Below are 17,619 nucleotides of genomic sequence, written 5' to 3' on the forward strand. Positions count from 1 at the left end.
AGCAGAGTCAGTATGATTTTATGAAAGGGAAATCATGTTTGACAAATTTGCTGGAGTTCTTTGAGGTTGTAATGAGCAGGGTGGATAAGGGGGAAACCAGTGGATGTGGTGTATTTGGATTTCCAGAAGGCATTCAATAAGGTGCCACATAAGAGGTTACTGCACAAGATAAAAGGTCACGGTGTTGGGAGTAATATATTATCATGGATAGAGGATTGGCTAACTAACAGAAAACAGAGGGTCGGGATAAATGGGTTATTTTCCAGTTGGCAAACAGTGACGCAGGGATTGGTGCTGGGTCCTCAACTATTTACAATCTATATTAATGACTTGGATGAAGGGACCGAGTGTAATGTAACCAAGTTTGCTGATGATACAAAGATGGGTGGGAAAGCATATTGAATGGAGGACACAAAAAATCTGCCAACGAATATAGACAAGCTAAGTGGGTCGGCAAAGATTTGGCAGATGGAGTATAATGTGGAAAAATGTGAGGTTATCCACTTTGGCAAAAATAATAGAAAAGCAAATTATAATTTAAATGGAGGAAAATTGCAAAGTGCTGCATTACAGAGGGACCTGGGGGTCCTTGTGCATGAAACAAAAAGTTAGTTTGCAGGTACAGCAAGTCATCAGGAAGGCAAATGGAATGTTGGCCTTTATTGCAAGGGGGATGATACAAAACACGGCAACACGGAGAGTACGCCCGAGGAGCAGAGGTACGACACGCTCTTCAAAAATAACTGAACATTATAAAGTAGCATATTGAAGAGCTGGTTTTATTTTCTGCTGTTCAATAGACGACTATCAGCCATCATGGCGAGTGGCGGCCATGGGCAGCGTGGCAGCCTTGACCTGCGAAAGCAGCAGGTCGGGGCCATAAAAGGAGCGGCAAGCGGCTGTCATGAGCAGCGCACCACTGCAAGGTCCAGCGCGAGCTGGTGCAGGAGGGCGACAGCAGCGAAGCGAGACATCATCAAGGTCCACGTCAGTGATTGGAGGGTCGGCGGTACAGCAGGAGCGGTGGGGTCAGGGCGAAGGAGCAGCGAGTGATCGTAGAGCGCCGTGATCGGGGCCCAGGAGAGGTGAGAGTTCGGAGCCAGAAGAGGCAACGGCCCAGGGGTAGCACGGGTCAGCCCACACTGCGATATGTGTGCGCACTAGGCCCATGCAGCAGAGCAGGTCTCCAGTCGGCTTGGTTAATCCTTGCCACTGGACTAAGGCCTGGCTTGGTCAAGCCCATGTGGTGGCTGGTGTGCAACGGCCACCACACATTAAAAAAATCCACGCACAGGCATCTTCCACCCTACACGATGTAGTTCAAGACCTGGAATATTAGGTCCTTCATTGAAACACCTGTGAACTCATTCTTTTTTGGCATGGAAGCAAATCATCCTTGTTTCGAGGGACAGCCTATGATGATGAGAGTATAAAAACACAGAGAAGTCCTGCTACAACTGTACAGGGTATTGGTGAGGCCACACCTGGAGTACTGCGTTTTAGTCTCCATATTTAAGGAAGGATATACTTGCATTGAAGGCTGTTCAGAGAAGGTTCACTAGGTTGATTTCGGAGATGAAGGGGTTGACTTATGAAGAAAGGTTGAACGGTTGAGGGCTATACTCATTGGCTTTCAGAAGAATGAGAGGCGATCTTATTGAAACTTATAAGATAATGAGGGGGCTCGACAAGGTGGCTGCAGAGAGGATATTTCCATTCATAGGGGAAACTAAAACTAGGGGACATAGTCTTAGAATAAGGAGCCACCCATTTAAAACTGAGATGAGGAGAAATTTCTTCTCTCAGAGGGTTGTAAATCTATGGAATTCTCTGCCCGAGAGAGCTGTGGAGGCTGGGTCATTGAATATATTTAAGGTGGAGATAGACAGATTTTTGAGCGATAAGGGAGTAAATGGTTATGGGGTGCGGGCAGGGAAGTGGAGCTGAGTCCATGATCAGATCAGCCATGATCTTATTAAATAGCAGAGCAGGCTCGAGGGACAGGTGGCTTACTCCTGCTCCTATTTCTTATGTTCTTATGCTACACTGACCCTGCTCTACTAAAGAAAAATGCTAGCCAATTATGGTGAAAGCAAATTTTCAGTGTAAATCACTACCTTCTAACATGTATTAGCACATTAGGAACCAAAAAACACACTAGTGACCCCTCTCTCATCATTCGGAACGTTTCATTTGTATTAAAGTTAAAGTGTAAGAACTGAACTCAAACCACGCTCTCTCCCGCTGCTGCATCCCCCGCTATCATCAGCGACTTGTATTTATATACAGTGGCATCTGCAACAGAGAGCAAACATTCCAAGGTGCTTCACAGAATCTTACCATAGTCTTGCACTAATTCCTCCTCATTTGCCACTCTTCTTGTGTCTAAAATAAGTTTGATGTTGACAATTACAGTCACAAGTAAAAACAGCAGTGCAGCAGTCTGGAAAACAGAAAATGCCTCTTCAATCTAATGTTCCGAATCAGAAATGGAAAACATGACCTAAGCAGTGTCCTAAACACTGTTGGAGAGATTTTAGTTATGTGAATAACCAACAATGAACTACTAAAATAAATGTATTCCATGGGTTTTAGAAGCAATTAAATAAAGCAAAAAACAGAACACTTTAAATGTCAGCACAGTAAATAGGCAGGATCTTTGGAGACGGGAGATCATCAAGACTACACCTGTGTTTAACAATAGATCAAGTTAGCTTGTGTAACAGGTAATTGTAATATCTCGGTTACATTTAAAACAAGTCAGATGATTGAATTCAATACTGTGTTTACTTCTACTACAGGCAGCTTTCAAAGCAAGCCGATAGCAAACTAAAAACACACACTGCTTTAAAATAAGAACATAAGAAATAGGAGCAGGAGTAGTTATTTGGCCCCTCGAGCCTGCTCCGCCATTCAATAAGATCATGGCTGATCTGATCCTGGCCTCAACGCTAATTCCATGCCCGCTCCCCATAACCCCTTATCATTCAAAAATCTGTCTATCTCCACCTTAAATATATTTAATGACCTCCACAGCTCTTTGGGGAAGAGAATTCCAAAGATTTACGACCCTCAGAAGAAATTCCTCCTTATTTCCATTTCAAATGGGTGACCCCTTATTCTGAAACTATGCCCCCTAGTTCTAAATTCCCCCACGAGAGGAAACATCCTCTCTGCATGAATCCTGTCAAGCACCCCTAAGAATCTTATACATTTCAATAAGATTCCCGGGATGGTGGGACTGACCTATCAAGAAAGACTGGATCAACTGGGCTTGTATTCACTGGAGTTCAGAAGAATGAGAGGGGACCTCATGGAAACGTTTAAAATTCTGACGGGTTTAGACAGGTTAGATGCAGGAAGAATGTTCCCAATGTTGGGGGAAGTCCAGAACCAGGGGTCACAGTCTGAGGATAAGGGGTAAGCCATTTAGGACCGAGATGAGGAGAAACTTCTTCACCCAGAGAGTGGTGAACCTGTGGAATTCTCTACCACAGAAAGTAGTTGAGGCCAATTCACTAAATATATTCAAAAGGGAGTTAGATGAAGTCCTTACTACTCGGGGGATCAAGGGGTATGGCGAAAAAGCAGGAAGGGGGTACTGAAGTTACATGTTCAGCCATGAACTCATTGAATGGCGGTGCAGGCTAGAAGGGCTGAATGGCCTGCTCCTGCACCTATTTTCTATGTTTCTATCGCCTCTCAGTCTTCTAAACTCCAATGAATATAGGCCCAACCTACTCAACCTTTCTTCATATAACCCCTTCATCTCACGAATCAACACCGTGAACTGCCTCCAAAGCAAGTATATCCTTCCTTAAATAAGGAGACCAAAACTGCATGCAGTACTCCAGGATGTGGTCTCACCAATGCCCTGTAGAGTTAGCCCTGCCCGTCCCTCTCAGTTTACCATTAAAGCAACCCTCTCTGGGAATGTGCTCGTTAAAACTAATAGTAGGATTCAAAATGAGGGGTTTGCATAGAGCAAGTAGGGAGAAACGATTTCCTCTGGCGAGTGAGTTGGTTACCAGAGGCCACAGATTTAAAATAATTGACAAATGACCGAGAGGGAAAACGAGGAGAAAGTTCTTCACAAAGATGGTTAATAAGATCTGGAATGCAGGTTCAAGGGTGGAGCCAGCACACGCGGGTCGAGCCGAATGGACTCCTTCTGTACTACATATTCACACGCCATACCGCAGACATACATACCACACCCTTCCCCGCCAGACACGGACGCCCCATCCCCCCAGACACACTCTGACCACACCCCCAGCCCCCCTCCCCCAGACACACGCTCTCCGTCCGTCTCTCTCTCTCTCACCCCCACCCTCCCAGAAACACACTCTCTTCTCCATCCCACCCCCAGACACACTCTCCCTCTCTCTCTCTCTCTCTCCGCCCACCCCCTCCCCCCCCAGACACACTCTCTCTCCCCACCCCCCAGACACACACACTCTCTCTCCCCACCCCCCAGACACACACACACTCTCTCCCCACACCCCAGACACACACACACTTTCTCTCTCCCCACCCCCCAGACACACACACACACTCTCTCTCCCCACCCCCAGACACACACACTCTCTCTCTCTCTCCCCACCCCCCAGACACACACACTCTCTCTCCCCACCCCCCAGACACACACACACTCTCTCTCCCCACCCCCCAGACACACACACACACTCTCCGCACACACTCTCTCTCTTCCCCCCCCCTCCACACTCTCTCTCTCTCTCTCTCTCTCTCTTCGTCCCCCCCCCTGCCTGCCAACACACACACTCTCTCTCCCTCCCCACCCCAGACACACACTCTCTCCCTCCCACCCCCAACCAGACACACACACTCACACTCACTCTCACTCTCGCCCTCCCCCACCCCCCCCACCCTCCCCCCGGACACACACACACACACTCTTTCTCTCTCCCCCACCCCCTGCCATGACACATACACACTCGTCCCCCGCACCCCCCATCCCCGACACACACTCTCTCTCTCTCTCTCTCTCTCCCCCCACCCCGGACACACACACTCGCTGCCCCCCCACCCACCCTCGCTGCCTCCTCCCTGCCAGACACTCTCTGTCTCTCTCCACCCGCCCCCCCACCCCCCCCACACACACACACACTTTCCCCCACCCTCACACACTCTCTGTCTATCCCCCCTCCCCCGCAAACACAATCTCTCTCTCTTCCCCCCCACCCCAAGACACTCTCGCTCTCTCCCCCCACTCCCCCCCCAGACACTCTCTCTCACTCCCCACCCACCCCCAGACACTCTCACTCATCCCCCAGACACTCTCTCTCTCTCTCCCCCCCCCCCCACGACACTCTCTCTTCCCCCCCCCACGACACTCTCTCTCTCCCCCCCCCGACACTCTCTCTCTCCCCCCCCCCCGACACTCTCTCTCTCCCCCCCCCCGACACTCTCTCTCCCCCCCCCCGACACTCTCTCTCTCTCTCTCCCCCTCCCCCCGACACTCTCTCTCTCTTCCCCCCCCCCGACACTCTCTCTCTCTCTCTCTCTCTCTCTCTCTCTCTCCCCCCTCCACACACTCTCTCTCTCTCTCTCTCTCTCTCTTCGCCCCCCCCTGCCTGCCAACACACACACTCTCTCCCTCCCCACCCCAGACACACGCTCTCTCCCTCCCACCCCCCACCAGACACACACACTCACTCTCGCCCTCCCCCACCCCCCCCACCCTCCCCCCGGACACACACACACACTCTTTCTCTCTCCCCCACCTCCTGCCATGACACACACACACTCTTCCCCCGCACCCCCCCTCCCCGACACACACACTCTCTCTCTCTCTCTCCCCCCACCCCCCCACCCCGGACACACACACTCGCTCCCCCCCCACCCACCCGACACACACTCTCGCTCCCCCCCCACCCACCCTCGCTCCCTCCTCCCTGCCAGACACTTTCTGTCTCTCTCCACCCGCCCCCCCACCCCCCTTACACACACACACACTTTCCCCCACCCCCACACACTCTCTCTGTCTATCCCCCCTCCCCCACAAACACAATCTCTCTCTCTTCCCCCCCCCCCACCCCAAGACACTCTCTCGCTCTCTCCTCCCACAGACACTCTCTCTCACTCCCCACCCACCCCCAGACACTCTCACTCACCCCCCCAGACACTCTCTCTCTCTCCCCCCCCCCACCCCCACGACACTATCTCTCCCCCCCCCACTCCCACGACACTCTCTCTCTCCCCCCCCAACACTCTCTCTCCCCCCCCACGACACTCTCTCTCTCCCCCCCCACCCCCACGACACTCTCTCTCCCCCCCCCCACCCCCACGACACTCTCTCTCCCCCCCCCCTCCACCCCCACGACACTCTCTCTCCCCCCCCTCCACCCCCACGACACTCTCTCTCCCCCCCCCACCCCCACGACACTCTCTCTCCCCCCCCCACCCCCACGACACTCTCTCTCCCCCCCCCACCCCCACGACACTCTCTCTCCCCCCCCCCACCCCCACGACACTCTCTCTCCCCCCCCACCCCCACGACACACTCTCTCCCCCCCCCCACCCCCACGACACACTCTCTCCCCCCCCCCACCCCCACGACACTCTCTCCCCCCCACCCCCACGACACTCTCTCTCTCCCCCCCCACCCCCACGACACTCTCTCTCCCCCCCACCCCACGACACTCTCTCTCCCCCCCACCCCGACACTCTCTCTCCCCCCCGCACCCCCACGACACTCTCTCTCCCCCCCCCCACCCCCACGACACTCTCTCTCCCCCCCCCACCCCCACGACACTCTCTCTCCCCCCCCCCACCCCCACGACACTCACTCTCCCCCCCCCCCCACCCCCACGACACTCACTCCCCCCCCCCCCCACGACACTCTCTCTCTCCCCCCCCCACGACACTCTCTCTCTCTCCCCCCCCCCCACGACACTCTCTCTCTCTCTCTCCCCCACGACACTCTCTCTCTCTCTCTTCCCCCCCCCACGAAACTCTCTCTATCCCCCCCCCACGACACTCTCTCTCTCTTCCCCCCCACGACACTCTCTCTCTCTTCCCCCCCCACGACACTCTCTCTCTCTTCCCCCCCCCACGAAACTCTCTCTCTCTTCCCCCCCCCACGACACTCTCTCTCTCTCTCTCTCCCCCCCCCACGACACTCTCTCTCCCCCCCCCACCCACTCTCTCTCTCCCCCCCCCACCCCCCATGACACTCTCTCTCTCTCCCCCCCCCACGACACTCTCTCTCTCTCTCTCTCTCCCCTCCCCACGACACTCTCTCTCTCTCTCTCTCTCCCCCCCCCCCCACGAAACTCTCTCTCTCCCCCCCCAACGACACTCTCTCTCTCTCTCCCCCCCCACGACACTCTCTCTCTCTCCCCCCCCCACGACACTCTCTCTCTCTTCCCCCCCCCACGACACTCTCTCTCCACCCCCCCCCACGACACTCACTCTCTCTCTCCCCCCCCCACGACACACTCTCTCTCTCTCTCTCCCCCCCCACGACATTCTCTCTCTCTCTCTCCCCCCCCCCACGACACTCTCTCTCTCCCCCCCCCACGACACTCTCTCTCTCTCCCCCCCCCCACGACACTCTCTCTCTCCCCCCCCCACGACTCTCTCTCTCTCCCCCACCCCCACACGATACTCTCTCTCTCTCCCCCCCCCACGACACTCTCTCTCTCCCCCCCGACACTCACTTTCTCCCCCCCCGCACGACACTCTCTCTCTCTCTCTCTCTCTCCCCCCCCCCACGACACTCTCTCTCTCTCTCTCCCCCACACGACACTCTCTCTCTCTCTCTCTCTCCCCCACACGACACTCTCTCTCTCTCTCTCTCTCTCCCCCCACCCACGACACTCTCTCTCTCTCTCTCTCTCTCCCCCCCCCCCCCCCCCCAACGACACTCTCTCTCTCTCTCTCTCTCTCCCCCACACGACACTCTCTCTCTCTCTCTCTCTCTCTCTCTCCCCCACGACACTCTCTCTCTCTCTCTCTCTCTCTCTCTCTCCCCCCACGACACTCTCTCTCTCTCTCCCCCCCCACCCACGACACTCTCTCTCTCTCTCTCTCTCTCCCCCCCCAACGACACTCTCTCTCTCTCCCCCCCCCCACGACACTCTCTCTCCCCCCCCCCACGACACTCTCTCGCTTCTCCCCCCCCACCCGACACTCTCTCTCCCCCCCCCCACGACACTCTCTCGCTTCTCCCCCCCCACCCGACACTCTCTCTCTCCCCCCCCCCCCGACACTCTCTCTCCCCCCCGACACTCTCTCTCCCCCCCGACACTCTCTCTCCCCCCCGACACTCTCTCTGCCCCCCGACACTCTCTCTGCCCCCCGACACTCTCTCTCCCCCCCGACACTCTCTCTCCCCCCCGACACACTCTCTCTCTCTTCCCCCCACTCACGACACTCTCTCTCTCTTCTCCCCCCCCGACAATCTCTCTCTTCCCACCCCCCAACGACACTCTCTCTCTCTTCCCACCCCCCAACGACACTCTCTCTCTCTTCCCACCCCCCAACGACACTCTCTCTCTCTCTCTCTCTTCCCACCCCCCAACGACACTCTCTCTCTCTTCCCACCCCCCAACGACACTCTCTCTCCCCCCCGACACTCTCTCTCCCCCCCGACACACTCTCTCTCTCTTCCCCCCCACTCACGATACTCTCTCTCTCTTCTCCCCCCCCCGACAATCTCTCTCTTCCCACCCCCCAACGACACTCTCTCTCTCTTCCCACCCCCCAACGACACTCTCTCTCTCTCTCTTCCCACCCCCCAACGACACTCTCTCTCTCTTCCCACCCCCCAACGACACTCTCTCTCTCTTCCCACCCCCCAACGACACTCTCTCTCTTCCCACCCCCCGACACTCTCTCTCTCTTCCCACCCCCCAACGACACTCTCTCTCTCTTCCCACCCCCCGACACTCTCTCTCTCTCTCTCCCCCCCCCCCACGACACTCTCTCTCCCTCCCCCCCGCCCCCCCACGACACTCTCTCTCCCTCCCCCCCCACGACACTCTCTCTCCCTCCCCCCCCACGACACTCTCTCGCCCTCCCCCCCACGACACTCTCTCTCTCCCCCCCCCACGACACTCTCTCTCCCTCCCCCCCGCGACACTCTCTCTCCCTCCCCCCCGCGACACTCTCTCTCCCTCCCCCCCGCCCCCCCACGACACTCTCTCTCCCTCCCCCCCCACGACACTCTCTCGCCCTCCCCCCCCACGACACTCTCTCTCCCTCCCCCCCCCCCCAACGACACTCTCTCTCCCTTCCCCCCCCCCCCCCACGACACTCTCTCTCCCTTCCCTCCCCCCCACGACACTCTCTCTCCCCCCCCGACACTCTCTCTCTCCCCCCCCACGACACTCTCCCTTCCCCGCCCCCGACACTCTCTCTCTCTCTCTCCCCCTTCAACCCCCCCCCCCCCGCGACACACTCTCTCTCCCCCTTTACCCCCCCGACACACTCTCTCCCCCTTTACCCCCCCGACACACTCTCTCCCCCTTTACCCCCCCCGACACTCTCTCTCCCCCTTTACCCCCCCGACACTCTCTCTCCCCCTTTACCCCCCCGACACTCGCTCTCCCCTTTACCCCCCCCGACACTCTCTCTCCCCCTTTACCCCCCCACGACACTCTCTCTCTCTCTCCCCCCCACGACACTCTCTCTCCCCGCCCCCGACACTCTCTCTCTCCACCTTCACTCTCTCTCTCCCCCTTCACCCCCCCCGACACTCACTCTCTCCCCTTCACCCCCCCCGACACTCTCTCTCTCCCCCTTCACCCCCCCGACACACTCTCTCACCTCCCCCCCCCCCCGACACACTCTCTCTCCCCCTTTACCCCCCCCGACACACTCTCTCTCCCCCTTTACCCCCCCGACACACTCTCTCCCCCTTTACCCCCCCGACACTCTCTCTCCCCCTTTACCCCCCCGACACACTCTCTCCCCCTTTACCCCCCCGACACTCTCTCTCCCCCTTTACCCCCCCGACACTCTCTCTCCCCCTTTACCCCCCCCCCCCCGACACTCTCTCTCCCCCTTTACCCCCCGCCCCCTACACTCTCTCCCTCCCCCCCCCGACACTCTCTCTCTCCTCCCCCCCCGATTATCTCTCTCCCATTACCCCCCCGGACACACTCTCTGTCTCTCTCCCCGCCCGCCCGCCAGACATTCACTCACTCTCCCATCCCCCCGCGGGTTGCTGCTCCCAGGCGCCGCGGCCTGCTCACCTGGCACAGCCTCCTCACTGACCGCTGTCCCGTTAGCCGGTATTTCCAGGCCATCCAGCAGCTCCTGTGCCGCCGCGGGACGAAGGGCTTGGCCCGCGGGTTGGGCTTCCAGTCGTCCATCCGCGGCTCGCCGCCCCGGCCCCTCACTCGCCAGCCCGGCCCCGGCCCACCATTACCCCCGTGGCTCGGTCCTCCCGGATCCACAGACTGTGCTCGGGCCCGGCCATAACCCACCGCCGGCTTCCAGTTCCGGGTCACCCAGCTGCTGCAGTCAGTCTAACTCCGGTCTGGCCGCCTCTCCCGGTGCCAGCGGCTCACTTCATACAATCAGAGAAAAGCACGGGAGGAGGCCATTCAGCCCATCGTGTCCACGCCGGCCGACCCAGAGCTATCCAGCCTAATCCCACTTTCAGCTCTTGGTCCTCGCCCTGCAGGTTACGGCACTTCAAGTACACATCCAAATACTTTTTAAATGCGGTGAGGGTTCCTGCCTCTACCACTCTTTTCAGGCAGTGAGTTCCAGATCCCCACCACCCTCGGGTGATGAAATGTTTCCTCATCTCCCCTCTAATCCTTCTGCTAAGTGCTCTAAATCTATGTCCTCTGGTTGTTGACCCCCTCGTAGTTTTATACACCTCAATTAAATCTCCCCTCAGCCTCCTCTGTTCCAAGGGAAACTATCAGCCTATCCCAGCCTATTCAATCTTTCCTCATAGCTAAAATTCTCCTGTCCAAGCAACATCCAAATAAATCTCTGCACCGTTTCTCGTGCAATTACATCCTTCTTGTAATGTGACCAGAACTGAAGCTGTAGCCTAACAAGTGTTAAGAACATAAGAATTAGGAGCAGGAGTCGGCCATTCAGCCCCTTGAGCCTGCTCTGCCATTCATTGAGATCATGGCTGAGCTACCACAACTCCACTTTCCTGCACTATCCCCATGGCCGGAATGCTAACGAATTTCTAGCCCTTGGTCTTCAAAAACTCTTCTCCTCAGGCAACTGAAGGCTGCACTGGCACACTGAAGACAGTGTTGGGTTTCGTCAACAATGTCTGCCCTCGCTGATAGGAGGCTCCCAAGGTATAGAAAGTGGTCCACGCTGTCCAAGGTCTTGTCGTGGATCTTGATGATCAGGGGGCAGTATGTTGAGGTGGGGGCAGATTGGTAGAGAACCTTTGTCTTACGGATGTTTAATGTAAGGCCCAGACTCGTACGCTTCAGTAAAGGTGTCAATGACGGTTTGGAGTTTGGCCTCTGAGTGTGTGCAAACGCAAGCGTCGTCTGCATACTGTAATTCAATGACAGAGGTTGGGACAACCTTGGTACTCAACTAGAAGCGACAGAGGTTGAACAATTTCCCATTCGTCCTGTAGATTAGCTTCACTCCAGCGGGGAGCTTGTTGGAGGTTAGATGAAGCATTGCAGCGAGAAAGATTGAGAAGAGCATTGGTGCAATGACACAACCTTGCTTGACCCCGGTCTGCACTTGTATTGGATCTGTGGTGGAGCCATTGGTAAGGATCACAGCTTGCGTGAAGCAGGCGAAGGATGGTGACAAATTTTTGAGGATAGCCGAATTTGAGGAGCACACTCCATAATTCCTCTCAGTTGACAAGAGTTGAAGGCCTTTGTGAGATCAAAGAAGGCTATGTACAGAGGTTGGTGCTGCTCCCATCATTTTTCCTTGGATTTGTCACGCGGTGAAAATCATGTGCATCCTTGGATTTGTCACGCGGTGAAAATCATGTGCATTGGAATCCGTATTGCGACTCTGGGAGGAGCTCTTCAGCCACTGGGGGGAAACGATTGAGGAGGATTCTTGCGATAATTTTCCCTGTGGCAGACAGCAGGGAGACTTCTCTGAAATTATTGCAATTAGTTTTGTCACCTTTCTTGAAAATGGTCACGATTACGGCATCTCTGAAATCCTCCGGCATGCTCTCCTCCTTCCCGATGAAAGTGATGAGGTCATGGATTCGCTCCAAGAGTACTTTTCCGCCATGCTTTAGTCCTTCGGCGGGGATTCCATCTGCTTCTGAGGCCTTGTTTTTCAGTTGTCGGATGGCCTTTTCAACCTCATGCTGGGCTGGTGTTGTGCTGTGATGGTGGCGGGTAGCATGCTGTGGGATGGAGTCGAGGACGCTCACGTCAAAGACAGTCTTGGTTGAGGAGATCTTTGAAGTGCTCCTTCCAGCAGAGATCAATGTTCCTTTTACACTGATCTTATCCCAGTTAATATTAGGCTGATTAAAATCCCCCACTATTACTGCCCTATTGTTTTTACACAGAAATTTTCCAACACATTTGCTCTTCTATCTCCCTCGAAAGTTTGGAATCTATAGTACATTTCTAGCAGTGTGATATAGCCTCATTTGATGATCCCTCTAACATATCATCCCTCCTCACAGCTGTAATTATTTCTTTAATCAATACTGCGACTCCCCCTCCTTTCTTAAACCCCTCTCTATTTCATCTGAAAACTCTAATCAGCTGCCATTTCTGCCCTTCTTTCAGCCATGTCTCAGTAATGGCTATAATATCATAATCCCACATGCCTATCTGTGCCCTAGCTCATCTGCCGTATTTCCTAGACTCCTTGCATTAAAGTATATACCATTTAGCATTGCCAAACTGCCTTGTTGTCTATTTTCTAGCCTTTGTTTCCTCTACCTTCCAAATTCGCTTACTCATTTTCTGTCTTCCATTTCCAGCTTGGCTTCTCTCCCTTCTGACAATGCTCTCAGGTTCACATCCCACTGCCAAGCTATCTCTCACCTAGCTCCCTAAAATCTGCCTGCAGGACTCTTCCCTCTTTCTTCCTATGTCATTGGTGGTGATATGGATCATGACATCTGGCTGTTCACCCTCCCCCCTCAGAATGTCCTGCAGCCGCTCGGTGACATCCTTGACCCTGGCACCAGGGAGGCAACATACCATACTGGAGTCACGTCTGCGGCCGCAGAAACACCTGTCTGCTCCTTTAACGATCGAAGTCCCTACCACGATTGCTCTTCCACTCTTCTTCTATCCCCGCCCCCCCCGCCCCTCCCACTGTACAACTGAACAACCCATGATGCCATGGACTTAGCTCTTGCTGCACTCCCCAGAGGAACCATCGCCCCCCACCAGTACTCAGAACAGAATACTGGTTGGAGAGCGGATGCACTCCGGGGACTCCTGCACTACCTGCCTGGTCCTCCTCCTCTTCTGTTTGGCAGTCACCCATTCCCTCTTTGCCTGCACAGTCTTAAGCTGCAGTGTGGCCACCTCTAGAAACGTGCTATCCACAAAGTTCTCAGCCTCGTGGATGCACCGCAGTGACTCCAGCTGCCACTCAAGCTCCAAAATCTGGAGCTCGAGCTGCTGATACTTCCCGCACTCGTGGTTGTCCAGGCTACGCGAAGCATCCAATACTTCCCACATGGCACAGGATGTGCATTCCATGGGACTGAGCTGTCCTGCCATGCCTCTATTTACTAGATTAATTAACTAAACTAAACTATAGTTTTTAGTATACTTTTCTGCCCTTAGTTAAAGACTACAAGACAAATAGGCTAAAAAAAAAAGTGGTACTCACCAGACCTGAATAGTGAAGAAAAACGATGTGACCTTTACCAACCAATCAGTTACCAGCTATCCTGTGACGTCGCTCCTTGTGTATTTTTTGCCGCTGTCGCTCTCTCCCCGCTCTCGAACCTCGTTGTTTCCTCCTCCGATCTCGCACAAAACAAAACTCATTTACATTCTTGTTGCAATTAGCACTCCAGGCAAAGAGGGACAATCTGCATTTTTTTTAAATCATTGTGGTAAATAAATTGGATTTTTCTCCCTGCATTTATCTCATCCAAGGTACTTTGCCTATCTTCAAGTTCATTTGCCCCCCCTCCCTATCATTCCCTTGTATGTTCTCATCTGAAATTATTCTGTTGTGTCTTTTTTTTATGAGATTCATCAGTGGAATCCATAATATTGCAATTGTAAAAATATATTTCAAGCAGATTTTGGCACTCTTACTATTCTATCAGACCATCATAGGCAGTCCCTTGAATCGAGGATGACTTGCTTCCACGTCAAAAGGTTCACAGGTGTTTCAATGATGGACCTGAAATTCCAGGTCCAAACTAAATCTTGAAGGGCGGAAGATGCCTGTGCTTGGATTTTTTAACGTGTGGTGACCGTTGCACACCAGCCACCACACGGGCTTGACAGAGCTCAGTCTTGGTCCAGGAGCAAGGATTACCCAAGACAACTGGAGACCAGCTCTGCTGCTCCGACCTAGTGCGCACACATATCGCAGTGTGGGCTGGCCCGTGCTGCCCGTGGGCCCTCGTCTCTTCTGGGCCCTGAAGTCGCGCCTCTCCTGGGCCCCGATCACGTCCCACTACAGTCTCTCGCCGCTCCTTCGCCCCAACCTCGCCGCTCCTGATGTACCTGCCCACGCTCCAATCACCGACCTGGACCTTGATGACGTCACTCTTCACTGCCGTTGCTCTCCTGCTCCAGCACGTGCTGCTCCCTGGAGTGGTATGCTGCCACGCTGCTCCTTCAGCTCCCCGGCCTGCTCCGATGGTGCTCGCAAGCTGGGGGCCGCACAGACCCGTTAGACCACTATCAGCATAGATGGACTGGAGGATATAATTTAGCCATTCAAATCCGACTGTAGCCTAACTTTATTTCACAGACTACTTATGGGAGAATAACAAGGCATCCGGCTTGTGGACAAAGCCATCGAGTGGCTTAAAGTGCTGCTCAGCCCTGACTCCACGAGGTGTGTTGAAGAAGCTCAAGCGTGTGGGATGATCCCATCCGAGCTGACTGCCCCCCCATTCAGGCAGAATTGTTCATCGGCGCCAGGCCACAAAATTTCCATCAGGAGCCAGCGCTTCCCAACTTGAGCCGTCTCTTGGAAATCACTTCCATGCCTTTCCATTCTGCATGGAGGCGTTTCCTGTACGGGCTGCTCTTACACACTCTCCACTTTGTCATCCTCACCTGCCACCTGGACACGCCCTGCCACACCATCAAATGGAGGGCGATCCAAAGCTTGGTCAAAGAGGTAGATTTTAAGGACTGTCTTAAAGGAAAAAAGAGAGGTAGAGAGGTTTAGGGAGGGAATTCAAGTGCTTAGGGCCTAGGCAACAGAAGGCACAGCCACCAATGATTGAGCGATTATAATCAGGGATGCTCAAAGGAGCAGAATTAGAGGAGCACAGCTATCTCGGGGGGGTTCTGGGGCTGGAGGAGATTAGAGATAGGGAGGGACGAGGCTATGGAGGGATTTGAAAACAAGGATGAGAATCTTGAAATCGAGGCGTTGCTTAATCGGGGGCCAATGTGGGTCAGTGTACACAGGGGTGATGGGTTAATGGAACTTGGTACGAGTTAGGACATGGACAGCCGAGTTTTGGATGACCTCAAGTTTACATAGGGTATAACATGGGAGGCCAGCCAGGAGTGCATTGGAGTAGTGAAGTCTAGAGGTAACAAAGACATGGATGAGGGTTTCAGCAGCAGATGAAGGGAGGCAAGGGCAAAGATGGGCGATGTTACGGAGTTGGAAATAGCGCCGCGGATGTGTGGTCGGTAGTTCATTTCAGGGTCAAATATGACATCAAGGATGCAAGCAGCGTGGTTCAGCCTCAGACAGATGTTAGGGACAGGAACAGAGTCAGTGGCTAGGGAACAGAGTTTGTGGCTACCACTGAAAACAATGGCTTCGGTCTTCCCAATATTTAATTGGAGAAAATTTCTGCACATCCAGAACTTAATGTCGAACAAGCAGTCTGACTATTTAGAGCATGTGGAGGGGTCGAGAGAAGTGATAGTGAGGTAGAGCTGGGTGTCATCAGCGTACATATAGAAACTGACGCTGTATTTTCGGATGATGTCACCAAGGGGTAGCATGTCAATGAGAAATAGGAGGGATCCAAGGATAGATCCCTGGGGATATCAGAGGTAACGATGCGGGAGCGGGAAGAGAATCCATTGCAGGTGATTCTCTGGCTACAATTATAGATGAGAATGGTACCAGGCGAGTGCAGTCCCACCCAGCTGGATGACGGTGGAGAAACGTTGGAGGAGGACGGAGTGATCAACTGTGTCAAAGGCTGCAGACAAGTCAAGAATGATGTCATTTCTGACTTTAATGAGAGCCGTTTCGGTACTGTGCTGGGGCGGAAACCTGATTGGAGAGATTCAAACATGGAGTTCCGGCAAAGATGGGCACAAATTTGGGAGGCAACAACACATTCGAGGACTTTGGAGCAGAAAGGGAGGTTGGAGTGGTGTGGTAATTTGCAAGGACTGAAGGGTCAAGGGTTGTTTTTTTGAGGAAGGGGTGATGATAGCAGGTTTGAAGAAGAGGGGTACAATACCTAAGGAGAGAACCGTTAAAAATGTCAGCTGACATGGGAGCCAAAAAAGGAAGTTGAGTAGTCAGCAGTTTGGTGAGAATAGGGTCAAGGGAGCAGGAAGTGGATCTCATGGACAAGATGAGCATGGAGAGGTCATGAGAGGAGATCTGAAAGAAACTGGAGAAACATGTCAGTTCAGGGCTAGCGCAGGGGGGAACTGTTATGTGTGTAAACTTGTATATACCTTGTACAGCCACCAGAGGGCTCTTCCCCTGGAGTCCCAAGGGATCCAACAATCCCTTGGGAGCACAGATACTTAAGGAGGCCTCACAGGCTGGAGAGGCACTCTGGAGAACTGCAATAAAAGACTACGGTCACACTTTACTTTGAGCTCACAGTATCCAGTCAGACTCTTTATTCATATATAACAACTAGCGACGAGATACAGTTGACGAACCCAACGATGCAGAGAACAGTGGGCATCCTGGAGAAATTTTCAGAGGGAGATGATTGGGAAACCTTCGTGGAGCGACTCAACCAATACTTCGTGGCCAACGAGCTGGAAGGAGAAGCAAACGTTGCCAAACGAAGGGCGATTCTCCTTACCGTCATGATGGCCTCATTGAAAAATCTGCTTGCTCCAGCGAAACCCACAGAGAAATCGCACAATGATTTGTGCACACTGGTCCAAGAGCATCTGAACCCGAAGGAAAGCGTTCTGATGGTGAGGTACTGGTTCTACACCTACAAAAGGTCTGAAGGCCAGGAAGTGGTGAGTTATGTCACTGAGCTAAGATGCTTTGCAGGACATTGCAGATTTGAAGGACATTTGGAGCACATGCTCAGAGACTTTTTCGTACTTAGCATTGGCCATGAAGTGATAATTCATAAACTTTTGACTCTAGAGACCCCAACCTTGAGTAAGGCCATAGCGATAGCCCAGGCGTTCATTGACACCAGTGACAATACTAAGCAAATCTCTCAGCACACGAGTGCTGCTACAAGTGCTGTGAACAAAATGATGTTGTTTTTAAATTGCAACGTAC

The 17,619-nt window shown here is 53.8% G+C and overlaps 1 protein-coding gene across 4 annotated transcripts in view; it reads right to left on the reverse strand.

The window, feature by feature from the left end:
- pomgnt1 (protein O-linked mannose N-acetylglucosaminyltransferase 1 (beta 1,2-)) overlaps window positions 1-10,506 on the reverse strand; it is a 104,581-nt gene extending 94,075 nt beyond the window's left edge. Inside the window, exons 1-2 of one of the 4 annotated variants that reach the window (XM_070886845.1) lie at window positions 10,221-10,504; window positions 2,341-2,443 (exon numbers count right to left, since the gene is read on the reverse strand). In XM_070886845.1, the coding sequence (XP_070742946.1) occupies window positions 2,341-2,443; window positions 10,221-10,340 (223 nt within the window). In that variant the 5' untranslated portion in view covers window positions 10,341-10,504. Of the gene's footprint in view, window positions 1-2,340; window positions 2,444-10,220 lie in introns of all 4 variants that reach the window. The other 3 variants (XM_070886841.1, XM_070886844.1, XM_070886842.1) reach the window with 3 other exon arrangements.
- Between the last annotated feature and the right edge of the window lie 7,113 nt (window positions 10,507-17,619).

Source organism: Pristiophorus japonicus, chromosome 8 (assembly GCF_044704955.1).
Source record: "Pristiophorus japonicus isolate sPriJap1 chromosome 8, sPriJap1.hap1, whole genome shotgun sequence".
NCBI classification, from domain to species: domain Eukaryota; kingdom Metazoa; phylum Chordata; class Chondrichthyes; family Pristiophoridae; genus Pristiophorus; species Pristiophorus japonicus.